This window comes from Canis lupus, chromosome 16 (assembly GCF_011100685.1).
Source record: "Canis lupus familiaris isolate Mischka breed German Shepherd chromosome 16, alternate assembly UU_Cfam_GSD_1.0, whole genome shotgun sequence".
NCBI classification, from domain to species: domain Eukaryota; kingdom Metazoa; phylum Chordata; class Mammalia; order Carnivora; family Canidae; genus Canis; species Canis lupus.
The window spans coordinates 23,600,561-23,617,797 of NC_049237.1; the positions used below are offsets into that span (position 1 = coordinate 23,600,561).

Here is a 17,237-nt window from a genome sequence, read left to right on the forward strand (position 1 = left end):
GCTCCCTGCATGGAGCCTGCTTCTCCCTCTGCCTGTGCCTCTGCTCCCCCTTTCTCTCTGTGTCTCTATCAATAAATAAAATCTTAAAAAAAAAAACCTTCTGAATTATTCGAATCATAAATATAAAAAATAAAATTCAACAGCACATGTGAATTACCATAATAATCAAAAAAGGACTATCAATGGCTTAATTTATGTGATCTCAAGAGATTTATTTAAAAAAAACTGTTTCCGATCATGTTAAATTTTCAATGTTATGATCACACTGACAAAAATTGTCTTAAAGTAACCTACAACATATAATGTCTCCAAATTCTCTCCACTGTCAGAAAAGACTACTGTTTCTTTAGCCAAAGTAAATATTTAGGAGCCATACAATTAAAAATACTATTATATCTTGAAATGCTAGTGTAACTGTCAGCATTGCAAGATATTTGTTGCAGCATCCTGGGGTGCCTGGGTGGCTCAGTCGGTTGGGCGTCTGACTTTTGATCTTAGCTCAGGTCTTGATCTCAGGGTCGTGTGTCTGGGCCCCACGTTCGGCTCCACACTGGGTGTGCAGCCTACTTTATTTATTTTTTTAAAAAAAGATTGTATTTATTCGTGAGAGACACACAGAGAGAGAGGAAGAGACATAGGCAGAGAGAGGAGAGGCAGACTCCATACAGGGAGCCAATGTGGGACTTGATCCCAAGACTCCAGGATCATGCCCTGAGCTAAAGGCAGAGGCTCAACCGCTGAGCTACCAGGCATCCCTGCAGCCTACTTAAAAAAAAAAAAAAAAAAAAAAAAAAAAAAAAGGCATCTTAGAAACAAGGTGATGTTTTCTATCACTCAACCACTCCAAAGCAAGGGTTTACTGGCCTATGTGTTATCTGAGTGAAATGACCAGTAGAATCACCTATACTATTTATTTGAGCTGTTATTTTTTCTTTTTTTTTTTTGACTCAACTCATAGTTAAGTTTGTATTAATTAAATGTGTACACAATATGATCCTGTTGACCATCTACCTCACTGTACCTACTCAATGTTAGTAGCAAAAGATGTGCTAGGACAGAAGATGAAAGAACCTGTGACTATCAGGTAAAAGAGGCTTAATCATACATGTGATCCAGTGAATCAGACGTATTTTTTTCAGACCTTTTTAAGAGAAAAAATAAGTTGAAAACTTTTATAAAACATTATTTATTTTTTTTTTTTTTGAGAAAGAGACAGTGTGAGTGGTGGGGAGAAAGGGGGCCCAGCAGAAAGGGGGAGAAGCAGATTCCCTGCTGAGCATGGAGCCCTATGTGCAGATCAATCTCATGAGATCAGGACCTGAGCTGAAACCAAGAGTCAGATGCTAAAATGAGCCGCCAGGTGCCCTAAAAACTTATTAAAAAAAAAAAAACTCATAAAGTAACATGTTTATACTTCTAGAAAATTTGGAGACATGGAAAATATATAATATACTTTGCTTTCTTTATTCTAGAATGCTCATTTTTTCATATTTTAATATTTGACATTAAAATGTCTCAAAAATCAATGTGTTACTTTAAAATGGTAGTTTCCTTCCCATTGAAAAGAGCTATATATTTTATAATTAATGGTATCTTGAAATTGGAAAAATACAACATAGGATAAAATATGGAGAACAGGAATACAAATCAGAACTGACATTTCCAGTTCTGAATATTAAGAATATGATAAAGTAGGCAGCCCTGGTGGCTCAGCGGTTTAGCGCCGCCTTTAGCCCAGGGCGTGATCCTGGACACCCAGGATCGAGTCTCTCGTCGGGCTCCCCGTACAGAGCCTGCTCCTCCCTCTGCCTGTGTCTCTGCCCCCACCCCCCACTTTCTCTGTGTCTCTAATAAATAAATAAAATCTTAAAAAAAAATATGATACAGGGGGATTCCTGGGTGGCTCAGTGGTTGAGTGCCTGCCTTGGGGTCCTTGGGGTCCCAGGATCGATTCCCACATCAGGCTCCCTGCATGGAGCCTGCTTCTTGCTCTGTGTCTCTGCCTCTCTCTCTCTGTCTCTCATTAATAAATAAATAAAATCTTTAAGAAAAAAAAAATATGATACAGCATTTCCCCTTCTCTATATTACTGTCTTTGCCACACGATATTAAGACAATGTGTGTACAGATGTATGTTGTGTGTATGTAAGGTGGGGTATATACAACTCTTCCTTCAGTCAAGAGAGCAAGCAAACACAAATTAATTAGTAGCATTATTTTAAATACCCAGAACTGCTTTACACATTATAACATTAAAAAGTAATCATTAGGCACACCTATTTGGCTTAGTCAGTTGAGTCAATGACTCTTTGATTTCGGCTCAGATCCCCACACTGAGCTCTGCATTGGGCATGGAGCCTGCTTGGCATTCTGTCTCTCCCTCTCCTTCCACCCCTCCCCCACTCTCTCTCTCTCTAAATAATAATTATATAAATATATAATCATTAAATTGCCTATTCCTTTTTTTTTATTATTTTATTTATTTATTCATGAGACACACACAGAGAGAGGCAGAGACATATGCAGAGACATAGGCAGAGGGGGAAGCAGGTTTCCTGCAGGGAGCCTGATGTGGGACTCGATCCTGGGACTCCAGGATCATGACCTGAGCCGAAGGCAGATGCTCAACCACTGAGCTACCCAGGTGTCCCTAAATTGCCTATTCTTGAAAAATTATTTAGAAATTAAAACAGTAGCTTAAGGGGCACCTGGGTGATTCAGTCTGTTAAGCCCCTGCCTTTGGCTCAGGTCATGATCTCAGGGTTCTGGGATCAAGCCTCACATCATGCTCCCTGCTCAGCAGGGAGTCTGCTTCTCCCTCTGCCCCTCCCCGCTGCTCATGATCTCTGCTCTCTCTCAAATAAATAAGTGAATAAAATCTTAAAACAAAACAAAACAAATGCCAGTAGCTTAAACCAGTGTCCCTTCACTCTAGCTTAGTAAACAAAAGGAATTAAATTTTGGCAGACCCAAATTTAAGCCATCAATGACTATTTTTCATCAAATATGTTTTTTGGAAGAAATATAAAGACAAACCAAGCTTAACATATCTCAAGTCTAGGGTCTTCACACGCTTACTGATTTGCATTTCTGAGTCTCTTCCTCTCTGTATCAAAAAGAAATGGTTCTAAAGCTTTCCAAACTGCCAGTCATAATCATCACTGGTCATAAAAATCAATTTAGTGTAACAAAATTATAGAGTTGGAGAAAAAACTAGTGGTTTCCAGGGATTAGGGTGAGGAGTGTGTGGTGTGGAGGTGGTCATAAAGGCAGCATCGTGGAAATCTTGCAGAGATGGAACATCTCTGTCTTCATTGTGGTGAGCATTATAGGAAACTACATTATTGCTGGAGCTACACAGAACTGTACACACAAACACAAAAGGGCAAAAGGGCACTTGATCATACCAATGTCAGTTCCTTAGTTTTGATATTGTATTATAGTCATGCAGGATGTAATCACTGGGGAAACTGGGCGAAAGGTACACAGAACTTCCCTGTACAATTTTTTGCAACCCCTTGTGAATCTAGAATTATTTCAAAATTTAAAGTTAAAATAATGTAGTGGGTTGTAACTAATATTTTTAAAAATTAAATCATCAATGAATAGAATAAGGGAAAAAACTTACTATCTATGGACATATGTTTAGATGGACAGGAGGCTGCAATGTAAACTGTATTTCTTACTGTGGGTTTTGGCTTTCTCAAAGAAGCTTGAGAAATACTGGAACTTAAGGCTACTAAGAAGGAAATAAAAATACGTCATTCTCTTAGTGTTCTGGACTTAGTTAACAATGACCAATATTTTCTCATTATTAATAATAACAACACTAGCAACTAGCATTACCTGTGCACTATCCTAAGTCTGTTACATATGCTAATTCATTTATTATTGTGAATTATTTCACAATTCATTTATTGTGAGGTAGATCCTATTAAAATCCTCATTTTACAAATGGAGAATCTGAGGTACCGAATGGTTAGAAGACTTTCCCAGACAGTTGATATGAATCCAGGCACTCTAGCTCTAGAGTCCATGCCCGTAGTCACGGACTTCACTGACATACTATACATATCTTTGTGAGCAACTTCAGGTTACCTCCGACCTTTAATTTTGGATTATTTCACTAGGCAATCTAGGTTTCCAAAGCTCACTGAACACATCAGGTGAAAGTTCAACAAATATTATATGTACGCTACTAAAAAACTATTTAACAGATGGGAAAATAAAAAGAAAATACCTTTAGCCTCCAATTATCTCCTACTTCGGTTTTGATTCTGTTTAGCCAATTTTCATCAAAATATGCAGGATCTCTGCAAATAAGAAAAAACTCGCATATTAATCATGCAGTTATCAAGATTTAAAAAAAAAAAGAAAATTGAAACTTATCCCATAACATCACTTAATTGCAACATAAAAATGTATTTGCCATTTATCTATCACCAAATAACTCAGTCTGGAGACCGAATGCAATTACAATAGATTTCTCTAAAGTCAACCTGTTATCAGCACATCATAAAATAATACACATATTATCAAAAACTAAAAGGTGAAAAATGATAACATATGGTTGTTGTATTTTTATTTTTATTTTATTTTTATTTTTTTAAATATATTTTTTAAATTTTTATTTATTTATGATAGTCATATACAGAGAGAGAGAGAGAGAGAGAGAGGCAGAGACACAGGCAGAGGGAGAAGCAGGCTCCATGCACCAGGAGCCCGACGTGGGATTCGATCCCGGGTTTCCAGGATCGCGCCCTGGGCCAAAGGCAGGCGCCAAACCGCTGCGCCACCCAGGGATCCCTGGTTGTTGTATTTTTAAAAACAAGTTATAGATCGATAAGTTCCCCTGAATTAACATAACTTTTAGACACAATAATATATAAAACCAGTCAAAACTGATGACAATTTTAGACAAAAGAAATATATCAATAAAAAGGTTAACATAAGCCTCTCAGTTAATATTACAATCTCCATCACCTAATACTTTGAAAGTCACCAATAATGTTATTAAAATTTCAATTTCTTTATTTTCTTAAAAGATTTGAGAGAAAGTGTGAGCATGTGGGGAAGGGTAAGGGACAGAGGTAGGAGGAGAGGGTCTTAAGCAGACTCTGGGCTCAGTGCAGAGCCCACCTTGGGGCATGATCTCACAATCTGAGCTGAAATCAAGAGTCTAACACTTAACTGACTGCACCACCCAGGTGCCCCAAAATTTCAGTTTCTTTAAATAGTATAGACCAAGAACCTATTTTCTCACATATAATACTAAGCATTAGACAAGTTGGAACATGTTTGCAAAATGCTTAAAATCCAAGATAACGGGCACCTGGGTGGCTCAGTCAGTTGGGTGTCTGCCTTTGGCTCGGGTCATGGTCCTGGGGTCCTGGGATGGAGCCCTGCGTTGGGCTCCCTGCCCAGCAGAGAGCCTGCTTCTCCCTTTCCTAGTGCTGCTCTCCCTGTTTGTGCTGTTGCCCACTCTCTCTGTCAAATAAACAAAATCTTACAAAGAAACCCAAAAACTAAGATAACATTGGTATGGCCAAACTGAAACACCTATGAATCTACTTATACTTATTTTTCTTAGGAAAACCACCCAAACTACTATAAATAGAAAGAAAAAAAGAATTTTTTAGCCCAGCATGATCCTTATTTTAAGGTTTTTGAAACCAATGCTCTAAGACATTAAATTATTTGTTCAAGATCAATACTGAACACCTATGTCTGTCCTGCTTTAGCAAGTGCTAAGTGCTATGATCTTTCCATAATGCCACAACTGTCTCCATTCACCCAAAAAACATAATGGCAATGAGAGAAGTATGTTAGGAAAAAAAAATTTACGTTTCAACTTAAACGGTCACTCAAAATGATACATACAATCAGTACTAAATTTTGTTCAGATCTTTAAATAAAGTAATATGCTACTTATAATTTTTAATGTTATTGTTAAAGAAAAATGTACTTGGTTATAAAATTTATGAAAAATCAATTACAACTGTTTTTTAGTTACCACTGTAGAAATCTATTACTTATTTTAAAAATTTTTTATTACTTATTTTTATTATCTCATAATTGTTTTTGAAGCTTGTATTAAATAGTTTTTTTTTTTTTTAAATAGCTTTTAAAAATAGTTTTATTGAGGGCAGCCCGGGTAGCTCAGCAGTTTAGCACTGCCTTCAGTCCAGGGCTTGATCCTGGAGATCCGGGATCAAGCCCTGCATGGAGCCTGGTTCCCTCCCTCTCCCTCTCTCTCTCTCTCTCTCTCCTTCATGAATAAATAAAAATCTTTAAAAAATAGTTTTATTGAGATATAATGCATATACCGTAGAACTCATCCATTTAAAGTACACAATGCAATGGGGACACCTAGGTGAATCAGCAGTTAAGCGCCTGCCTTCAGCCCAGGGCGCGATCCTGGAGTCCTGGGGTTGAGTCCCACATTAGGCTCCCTGCATGGAGCCTGCTTTCTCTCTCTGCTATGTCTCTGCCTCTCGGTCTCTCATGAATAAATAAATAAAATCTTAAAAAAAATAAAGTATACAATGCAATGAATTTCAGTACATTCACAGAGTTGTACAACCATAACCATGATCTAATGTTAGGACATTTCCATCTTCCCAAAAAAAACCATTACCTATCACTCCCCATTTCCCTCTCTCTCTCAGCCCCTGGGAAGTACTCATTGCCATTCTGTCTCCATAGGTTTGCCTATTATGGACATTTCATATAAATGAAATCATACACTGTGTGGTCTTTTGTGTCTGGTGGATTCATTCATATTATAGTATGTATCACCACTTCATTTCTTTTTATAGTTTAACAATATTCCATTTATGGATATAATACATTCTGGTTATCCATGCATTAGCTGATGTGCATTTGGGTTGTTTCCACTTTTTAGCTATTATGAATAATGATGTTTTTTTTTGTGCACTGTTTTGTGTGGACATGTTTCTTTGTGGCCCAGAAGTGTAATTGCTAGGTTCCATAATAACTCTATGTTTAACATTTGAAGCAAGGCCAAACTGTTTTCCAAAGTAGCTACACCACTTTATATTCCCACCAGCAATGTATGTTGGTTCCAATTTCTCCATAGCCTTGCCAACACTTGTTATTTTCTGTCCTTTCAATTACAGCCATCCTAAGTAGACGTGAAGTAGTATGTCACTGTAGTTTTGATTTACATTTCTTGATGACTAAACATGTTGAGCACTGGCCATTTATATACTCTCTTTGGAGAAAAGTCTATTCAGTCTCTGCTTATTTTAAAAAATTGGGTTGACCTTTTATTATTGAGTTCTTAAGAGCATATTCATATCTTATGGGTTTTGAGGTTTTTTCTTCCCTTAGTATTCAAGACAAAAAGCCCCTTCTCAGACATAAAACATGTAAATAATTTCTCACATCAGTGAGTTGTCCTTTCATTTTCTAAGAGTTTTATAGTACTAGTTCTTATACTTAGATCTATGATCCATTTGTGTATAGTAGAGGGAGGGGTCTAAATTCATTCTTCTGTATGTGGATATTCATACCCATTTTATTTTTAAAACAATCCAGCTTTTTTAGAAGTTCAACAACAAAATAATAAAAAATTAAGTAAGAGAAACTAATTTGAGCAACGTTGTACAAAAAGGGGAAACTTACTGGAAGATCACAGAGATATGTTAGGGTATTGAAGGATAACTGGGCCTCACAAAGTAGTAGAATAAGGAAAAGCTGTTAGGAATCTGGACAGTACTCTCCTTCTGTCTTTTTTTCTGTCCAACTATACCATTTCTTTCTGCAGACTGACTTTTTTCTGTTTCTCCATATACACTACTGCATACACGTTCCAAGTCTTCAACACTTCAGATCAAGCAAATCATTTAAAGACCAGCCATCATTCCATCACAATTCTAAATTCTCAGATCATTCCAATAATCTAGCTAGAGTCTGTTATTCTTTTTTTGAAGATCTGATTAGCTTTATTAAGCGACTCATGGATCGGGCTAGCATCTGTTTTTCATCCCTAATCCAATTTATATGTGACCAAAAGGACAGAGGGCTGCGAGTAGGTCACACACAACTTTAGGAGGGAAGACTGACCACATTTGGCAGAATAAGGGTGAGTTTTCAGAGAAAGTGACTGTTGTAAAATGGGCATTCTAGGGATGCCTGGGTGACTCAGCAGTTAAGGGCCTTCATTTGACCCAGGACATGATCCTGGGTTGGATTATTTCACTAGGTTGAAATAATCTAGTGATTATTAAACTAGGTTTCCTGGGTTGAAATTTCACTATTTCAAGTCCCACATTGAGCTCCCTGCATGGAGCCTGCTTCTCTCTCTGCCTGTATCTCTGCGTCTCTCATTAATAAACAAAATCTTAAAAAAAAAACAAAAAAACGGGCATTCTACCCCCAAAAAGTGTCCTTTTTCCTTAAAACCTCATAAAAATAGAATACAAAGAAAAGCAACAATTGAGTGAATTCTACTAAAATACTAAAGAATTATTATAAAAATAATTCAGAAATTAGAAAAAATTCAATATTTTTTGATACTTGAAATCTAAAAAAGCATAATTATTGCAAATCAAGTGTTAGTCTTTCCAACCAAAAAAGACTCATAAGGCCGGCAATCTGAGTTTGCTGCTAAGTGGCTCATGATTACTCAAAGACAAAAGCACTGAATTTATTAGATGAGTGGCAATTCAGGGTCTCACAACTACAGGATACTTAAGCTTCACCAGTAAGTTCATAAACTTATAAAAAAATAATGCTTTAAAATGTCTAAGAAGGTGCACCTGGCTGGTTTAGTCAATAGAGCATGTGACTCGATCTCGGGGTCATAAGTTCAAGGCCCAAGTTGGGGGCAGAGTTTACTTAAAGTAATTTTTTAAAATGTCTAATAAATTATATACTCTAAGATACTTAATTTGCAATTTAGAGCAATACAAGTAAATGAACTTATAAATATCTGAATAAAATATTGCAAATCAAACGCTATAATAACAGTTTGCTTACTCCTTAAAAGATTACCATATCAAGAAAGAGACCTGGGATGCCTGGGTGGCTCAGCAGTTAAAGTGTCTGCCTTTGGCCCTGGGTCGTGATCCTGCAGTCCCCAGATCCAGTCCCACATCGGGCTCCCTGCATGGAGCCTGCTTCTCCCCCTGCCTGTGTCTCTGCCTCTCTCTCTCTCCCTGTGTCTCTCAACAATAAATAAATAAAATCTTAAAAAATAAATTACCAAATCAAAATCTGAGAATCATGTCTGAGCTAGGAAAGGAAGACAACAAAAACCACTGCTAAGCAGCAATGGTAATATATTAAGCACTGAATCAGGCACTTTACATTCATAAGGACTTTGCAAGAGAGATATTATTATACCTGTTACCATTGAGGACTATCAGACTCAGAAATCAAGTAATTTTTCCCAAGTTCGATCAGATAATTAAGTAGCAGAGTTGGCAATACAATCATTTTTGTTAAAACAGATCAGTAGAGTCCGACATAAAACTGGTTCGAGCAAACAACATTAAGGTCCTCTGCCTCATTATCTCCATGCTGAATAAACTAGGTCACAAGGAAAGAAAGACCAATATCATTCATGACACTGTGTTCATTAAGGGCAGGTATTTGTTCTTATTCACTCATTCCCAATACCTCATGTCTGACACATAACAGGTTCTCAAAAAAATACCTGGAGTCTAAAATACATTTGGAAAGTGACAGTACTTTTAAGCTATCCAACCTACTACTTGGACAGAATACAGCCAAAATTGTAGTCTTACAGTTTTCTTACATCCAATGTAACTTTTCCAAGTAATAAACTTTGATTCAATATGCAAGCATCTAGCCATAACTCTGTTCCTATAAGTAGTTTACAATTTCAGCAATGTTTTCTAAATACTCCCTAATTAATGCTCTCAGGCTGTGAACAAACAACATAAAGGTAATTTTCTCCAAAATCTTAATAGATCATAGTTCTACACAGACGTGTAAATAACAACTGATTAGCTTACTGGAGTATTCTTCATGAGTAAGAAGCTATCTTTAGCTTCTTACTATGTCCTGACTCTTGCTAAGAAAAACAAACAAGCAAAAAGAACCCATGAAACACACAAGACCATTTCCTTATATTTTTCCAATAACATATTTGACTATAACTTATGAACCAGTCCTAGCCTAAGCTAAAAAATACAAAAAAGCACTTAACTTTAATCTGTAATATTATTCCAAGAATATATTATCTGCTGCACTTGCCTTCACAAAAACAAACATTAAATTTCATTTGTACTGCTAAGATTACTTAAGCACTGTAATATTCTTATTGAACTCAAATTAAGATGGACCCAAAACCAAAACTATATTTTGATTCCATCTCTTAGTATGGCAAATATTAGTACTTTCTGGATAGGCTGATTCTTTGGTCTATTTTCTAATTATCTTTTAATTACCCAAAACAATCATTTTGGTCCCCTGCTGTTAAATGTGTATTCAAGACTTAGCTATAATATTTAAATTTCACATCCATAACGACATCAAAAAATATAGCAAAGTATTCTTAGCCTCCACTAATCAAAATAAGCAATAAAGGCACATAAGGGATAGGCTCTGAGCCAAGGACACAGGTTACTATAAAAAGACAAGTATCCATGTAAGAGGCTTTCTAACTGTCCACAGCTTGACCTCATTTTCTCTCTTTTGGTCTTATCTATTTTCCTTTCCCTCTTTCTTGACGGCCAACAACTGAAATGAGATTTATTTATTTATTTATTTATTTATTTATTTATTTATTTATGATAGTCATCAGAGAGAGAGAGAGAGAGAGAGAGAGAGAGGCAGAGACACAGGCAGAGGGAGAAGCAGGCTCCATGCACTGGGAGCCCAATGTGGAATTCGATCCCGGGTCTCCAGGATCGCGCCCTGGGCCAAAGGCAGGCGCTAAACCGCTGCGCAACCCAGGGATCCCCTGAAATGAGATTTCTAAGTGGGTTTTGGGTAGAAGACAGGGAGTTTAGTTTTCGATATAATAACTTTGAAATGTCTTTTAGGCTTAAATGGAGACATTGAATAGATGATGAATTAAGTCTGGAGGTCAAAGGAAAGATTCATGCTGGAGATACAAACTTAAGAGTCATTAGGATATGGATGATATTTAAATCCATGAGACTAGATGAAATCATCAAGGAAGTGAATGCAGAAAAGAGTAGAGGAGCAAGGCCTGAGTCCTTAAGCACTCCAACATTTGGAAGTAGGATAGAAGAGGAAAATAAGCAAAGGAAATACAGATCATCAGGTGAGACAGGAGAAAAACCCGGAGGGTAACAATATCCTGGAAACCTAATTTTTAACAGCTTACAAGGACGTAAGTCCTTTGAATGCTGCTGCCAGGTCCAGATAAAGACTGAGAATGGGCCATTAGAATCAGCAATGTGTAGAGAATTGGTGAGCTAACAAGTGCAGTTTTAATAAAATGGTGGTGGTTAACTATAATAAAATAAAATGGTAACTAAAAAGTGGATTTAAAAGAGAAGAGAGAAATCCGAAAACAACTGAGTACAAACTATTCTTTAAAGAAGTTTTTGCTACAAAGGGGAGGAGAAATTGGCTGACAGCAGTGAGATCAGAAGTACTGTTAAAGAGAAAAGAAGTAACCATTGCTCACTACTAGTGGATATGATCCAGCAGAAAAGGGAAAAGTGATGATGTAAGAAAAAGGGAACAAACTGGTTCCAACAAATTGGTTAAGTGATGATCTTGAGTAGGTGAGAGGCAATGGGATGCAATATACAAAGTATAGGTACTGACTTTAAGACAGGATCCTTCACCACCAACCCACACATATGTGTCATAACAGGCAGCAAGGTAAAGTCAAACTAATGCTGGTAGGTGGGTACATGTAGTCATGGGATTCTACAGAAATTGTTTTGTTTCAACGTCCTCAGAAGTAGGAGGTATCCCACCTTGTAAGGTGATCGGATAAGAGAAATGAGAGAGGAGGTAGTGGAAGTTTGAGAAGAGAAAAGTGTGAGATAGTCATCTGGAAGAGTGGGGGAATGAAAGAGCTAGGGAAACACAGTATGACTGTGAGATCCCATAAGGTAACATTGCAGTTTTGTGGTGAGAAATTTAAAATGAGATCCATCAGCATGTTTGCATTATTTTTTCAGCTGGGTTCAGCTGCATAGGTAAGAAGCATTAACTAGTAGGACATTAGCTTTAACCAAAGTTATGGCTATGCTAAACAAATACAATATGAGAGGGGCAGAGAAGCTAAAAGTGTATATAAGGGAGTAATTATGATTGACCATGGAATTTTAGTTAAATAAGAGGAGAGAGTGGGCAGTGAAGGTGGACAGTATTAAGATCCTACTGGCACTAGAGAATTAAAGAATTATTGGAAGCTTGATACCAGAGGAAGTGAGATAGGAAACAACCACTGATAATAAGAAAACTGAGATTATGGATGGATTACACACTATCAATTATAAAGTATGGGGTATGACCATGGGAATGAGTGGCTGAAATCTAGTAGAAGACCAACGGAGAAGAGTTCAAGAAATTGGTAGGCAAGGATATGAAGATCACCCACGTATATATTCAAATCACAGAACGCAGATATGAATAGTACCAGAAGGAGCCAATAGTGTGCCAGGATCCCATATTGTTGAGAAATGAGAAGGAATGAGGGCAGCCCGGGTGGCTCAGCAGTTTAGCGCCGCCTTCAGCCCAGGGCCCGGGATCAAGTCCCACGTCAGGCTCCCTGCATGGAGCCTGCTTCTCCCTCTGCCTGTGTCTCTGCCTCTCTCTCTCTCTCCCCCCTCTGTGTCTCTCATGAATAAATAAATAAAATCTTTAAAAAAAAAATGAGAAGGAATGATCACAACAATGAAGAGTAGTAAATGATGTCACAAGATTCAAAACTAGGGTTTTAGGTAAGATGCTGGAGAATGGTCTGGAAGCAGCACTAAGGAGCACCATCACCTCTGGGCTACGTGGTACTTAAAGACTGTAGGAGAAAAAATAGCCATCACTTGAGAAGCCTGCAGAAGTAGCATCAGGGGAGAACTAGATATCTTTTAGAGCCAAAGCTCGATCAGGCAAAGTGCTGATCGTTCTTTGGCACAAATACTACAGGTTAACCAAGAAACACAGGCTTAAGAGCATAGTCAATTCAAATTCTTGCTATCTCATATAAAAACATTCTGTGCTCTCTGAAGTGGATTCTGCTTTGTAGATTTTTTTTTACCAATATTAATTTTCTTCAAACCAAAGAGTTGAAAATAGAAAATTCATTTAACAATCACAGTTCCCTCAAGACTTAAGGGGAAAAGAAGTTTTCATTTTGTATTTGTTAATGTACAGATATGAAAGGATAGAGTACATCTTAATGTTTTTAGTAACTGCTCTATAGTAAAAAGTACTTAAACAAAAAACTAATTATCACAGGACACCTGGGTGGCTCAGTGAGCGTTTGCCTTTGGCTCAGGTCATGATCCCAGAGTCTGGGGATCAAGTCCCGCATTGGGCTCCCACGCAGGGAGTCTGTCTCTCCCTCGGCCTGTGTCTCTGCCTGTCTCTCATGAATAAATAAAATCTTAAAAAAAAAAAAGTATCTAATCATCTATGGATGATGTCTGTCTAGTCACTAGGCAGATCAACATAATTAAAATTCCTGAAAATATGGGAAATAAATCTTTTAATAAATAGAGCAAAAAATGAAAAAAATCAACTCCTATATAAAAAAAGTAACTCAAACTGCACCACAGACCTAAATGTAAGTACTGTAACTATAAAACTTCTAGAGGAAAACAGAAGAAAATCTTAGTGACCCTGGGTTTGGTAAACATTTTTTAATGCTGGCTTAGGCAATGGAATGTACGACTCTCGATCTCTGAGGTTGTGGGTTCGAGCTCTATGCTGGGTGCAGAGATTACTTAAAAAATAAAATCTTAAAAAAAAAAAAAAGAATAAAAAAAAAACACATAAAAGAAAAATATATTAGGGCAGCCCCGGTGGCACAGCGGTTTGGCGCCACCTGCAGCCTGGGGTGTGATCCTGGAGTCCCGGGATCGAGTCCCACATCAGGCTCCCTGCATGGAGCCTGCTTCTCCCTCTCCCTGTCTCTCTCTCTCTCTCTCTCTCTGTGTCTATAAATAAATAAATAAAATCTTAAAAAAATAAAATCTAAAAAAAAAGAAAAATATATTAGATTTTATCAAAATTTGAAACTTGCACCTTGCAAAGATACTATTAAGAAAATGAAAAGGGAAGACACAGATTGGGAGAAAATATTTTAAAACATGTATCTGAAAAGGGACTTGTATTTAGAATATATAAAGGAACTCTACATTCACTAACAATTTAAATAAAAAACAGGCAAAAGATCACGGGAAACCATTCACAAAAGAGATATACATGAAAAGATGCTGGACATCATTAGTCATCCTAGGGATACAAACTAAAACCACACTGAGTTACCACTAGACAGCCACCAGAATGGCTAAAATAAAAAAGACTAACCTTATATACATGAAATTAATTTAATACTGTGTATCAACTATACTTCAATTAAAAGAGGGGCACCTGGGTTGCTTAGTTGGTAGAGAATGTGACCCTTGATCTCAGGGTTGTGAGTTCAAGTCCCATGCCAGGTGTAAAGATTACTGAAATATAAAACCTTAAAAATTCCTGAAAAACAAAAAAACACTGACCTTAGCAAGTGATGGTGAGACTGTGGTGAAATAAGAATGTTCATACACTGCTTATGGGAGCATAAATGGCACATTCACTTTGGAAACACTTTGGCAGTTTCTTAAATATTAAACATATACCTAACCATATGTTCCAGCCATTCCACTCCTGGGTGCAATTTTACTAGAGGGAAATGAAAAGCATATGTCCATACAAAAATTTGTATGCTAATATTCAGTTGCCTTATTTGTAATAGTCCCAAACTAAAATAACACAGCTGTTCCTCAGCAGATGAATAGATCACAGTATATCTATACAATGGCATATGTATGAACTATTACAGTCAACAACATGAATGAATTTCAAAATAGTTATGTTGCATGAAAAAAGCCATACCTTCTCCCTCAAATAAGAAAACATTTTGTGGGAGTCCATTTATATAAATTTCTAGAAAGTGCAAATTAGTCTACAGTAATGAAAAGTAAATCAGTGGTTGCCTGAGGATGGGAAGGGCTAGCAGAAGGCAGGGACTGAAACACTTTTTGAAGTGACTGATACGTTCATTATCTTGGCTGTGGTGATAGTCTCACGGGCATCTACATAGGTAAAAATTTATCAAATACTGTATTTTAAAAATGTATAATTTACTATATGTTGATTTCATCTCATGAAGGCTACAAAAAAGAGGAAAGCACTAAAAACAAATGAACTATCAAGCCATATGGAGAAATCTTAAATGGAATATTGCTAAGTGAAAGAAGCCAATCTGATAAGACTATATACGGTTATGATTCAATTACATAACATTCTGGGAAAGGCGAAACTATGAAGACATTAAAAGGATCAGGAGGGGATCCCTGGGTGGCTCAGCGGTTTAGCGCCTGCCTTAGGCCCAGGGTGTGATCCTGGAGTCCCGGGACCGAGTCCCACGTCGGGCTCCCTGCATGGAGCCTGCTTTTCCCTCTGCCTGTGTCTTTGCCTTTCTCTCTCCCTCTGTGTGTCTCTCTTGAATAAATGAATAAAATCTTTAAAAATAAAAAATAAAAATAAAAAAATAAAAAATATCAAGAGTTGCTAGGTAATCTACAGCAGAGGGAAGGATGACTTGGTAGAGCACAGGGGATTTTTAGGGCAGTGAAACTACTCTGTGTGATACTATAAAGATGATACATGTCATTACATATTTGTCAAACCCCTACACAGAATGTACAACACAGAATGAACTTTAATGTAAATTCGGGACTTTGGGTGATAATGATGTTTCAGCATAGGTTCATCTGGTATGGGATCTTGATAGTGGGGGAAGCTCTGTGTGTGGTGGGGCAAGGAGTGTGTGAGAATTTACCATATTTATGCTCAATTTTTAAAAATGTTTTTTAAAATAGTAAAATATACACAGCATAACATTTGTCATTTACACTAAAGTGTGCAGTTCAGTGCCATTAAGTGCACTCACAGTGTTTGCAACCATCACTATCATCCACCCCCAGAACTTTTCTGTCATCCCATATTGCAACTCTTTCCCACTTCGATTTTGCTGTGAAACTAAATCTGTCCTAAAAAAAAAAAAAAAAAAAAAAAAAGGGATCCCTGGGTGGCGCAGCGGTTTAGCGCCTGCCTTTGGCCCAGGGCGCGATCCTGGAGACCCGGGATTGAATCCCACGTCAGGCTCCCGGTGCATGGAGCCTGCTTCTCCCTCTCCTATGTCTCTGCCTCTCTCTCTCTCTCTCTCTCTGTGTGACTATCATAAATAAATGAAAAAAAAAAGTCTATTAATTTAAAAAAGAGGGGGACATAAACTATACGGACAAAAATAGAGAAAGAAGACAACAGCAACAAAATTTTAGAAGCTGGAAAATAGATGAACAAAAAAATGACTAAAAGGCTTGACAGATTAAAAAATTACACTAAAAAGAAACATACTTAGGCTCATTCGTATTTGATAAAATTTCTGTTGAAACCACAGAAGGATAATTTTTTTACTTCTCAGCTCAGACAAAATGAAAAGATTTGCAATTTCCAGTGAAACTCTGCTCAGCACCCACATTCTTTTTGGCTTTCTTCATACCTCTCTGGTACTTTTGTTTGAGGTTCCAACCAGAATTAAATCTCAAAGCTCTACAAGGCTCAGGATATATGTATTTTCCTCTTATGTTATACTATTCCCTAAGTGACTTAATCTACACTAATGGCTTTGATTAAGAGATACCCAAATTGATTCTGGAAGTATGGACTTCTCTTCCATACTTTAGACCTGTATGATCAAATGCTAACTTGGCATTTTCTCTTGATATCTCAATACTACTCAAGTTCAATGTCCCCCAAACTAAACCCATGATATATCCAGCACTCCTCCACAGTAGATCCCCTTTAAGCATTCCCACATCACTCATTTGCACCCCTTTCTGTGTACTTGCTTAAGCTAGAAACTTAAAAGTCAATTTTGATACCTCTTTTTTATTCCACTACCCCATATCAATCACCAACATTTGGTTTTCTCTACTATTTTGAGTCTATCCATTTTGTCTCTCCTTCACTATCTCCTAATCCAAAATACC

At 37.2% G+C, this 17,237-nt stretch overlaps 1 protein-coding gene across 2 annotated transcripts in view; it reads right to left on the bottom strand.

The window, feature by feature from the left end:
* HOOK3 (hook microtubule tethering protein 3) overlaps window positions 1-17,237 on the bottom strand; it is a 109,519-nt gene that overhangs the window by 73,267 nt on the left and 19,015 nt on the right. For both annotated transcript variants that reach the window (XM_038559913.1, XM_038559915.1), the window contains exon 3: window positions 4,241-4,313. In XM_038559913.1, coding sequence (XP_038415841.1) covers window positions 4,241-4,313 — 73 coding nt within the window. The remainder of the gene's footprint in view (window positions 1-4,240; window positions 4,314-17,237) is intronic.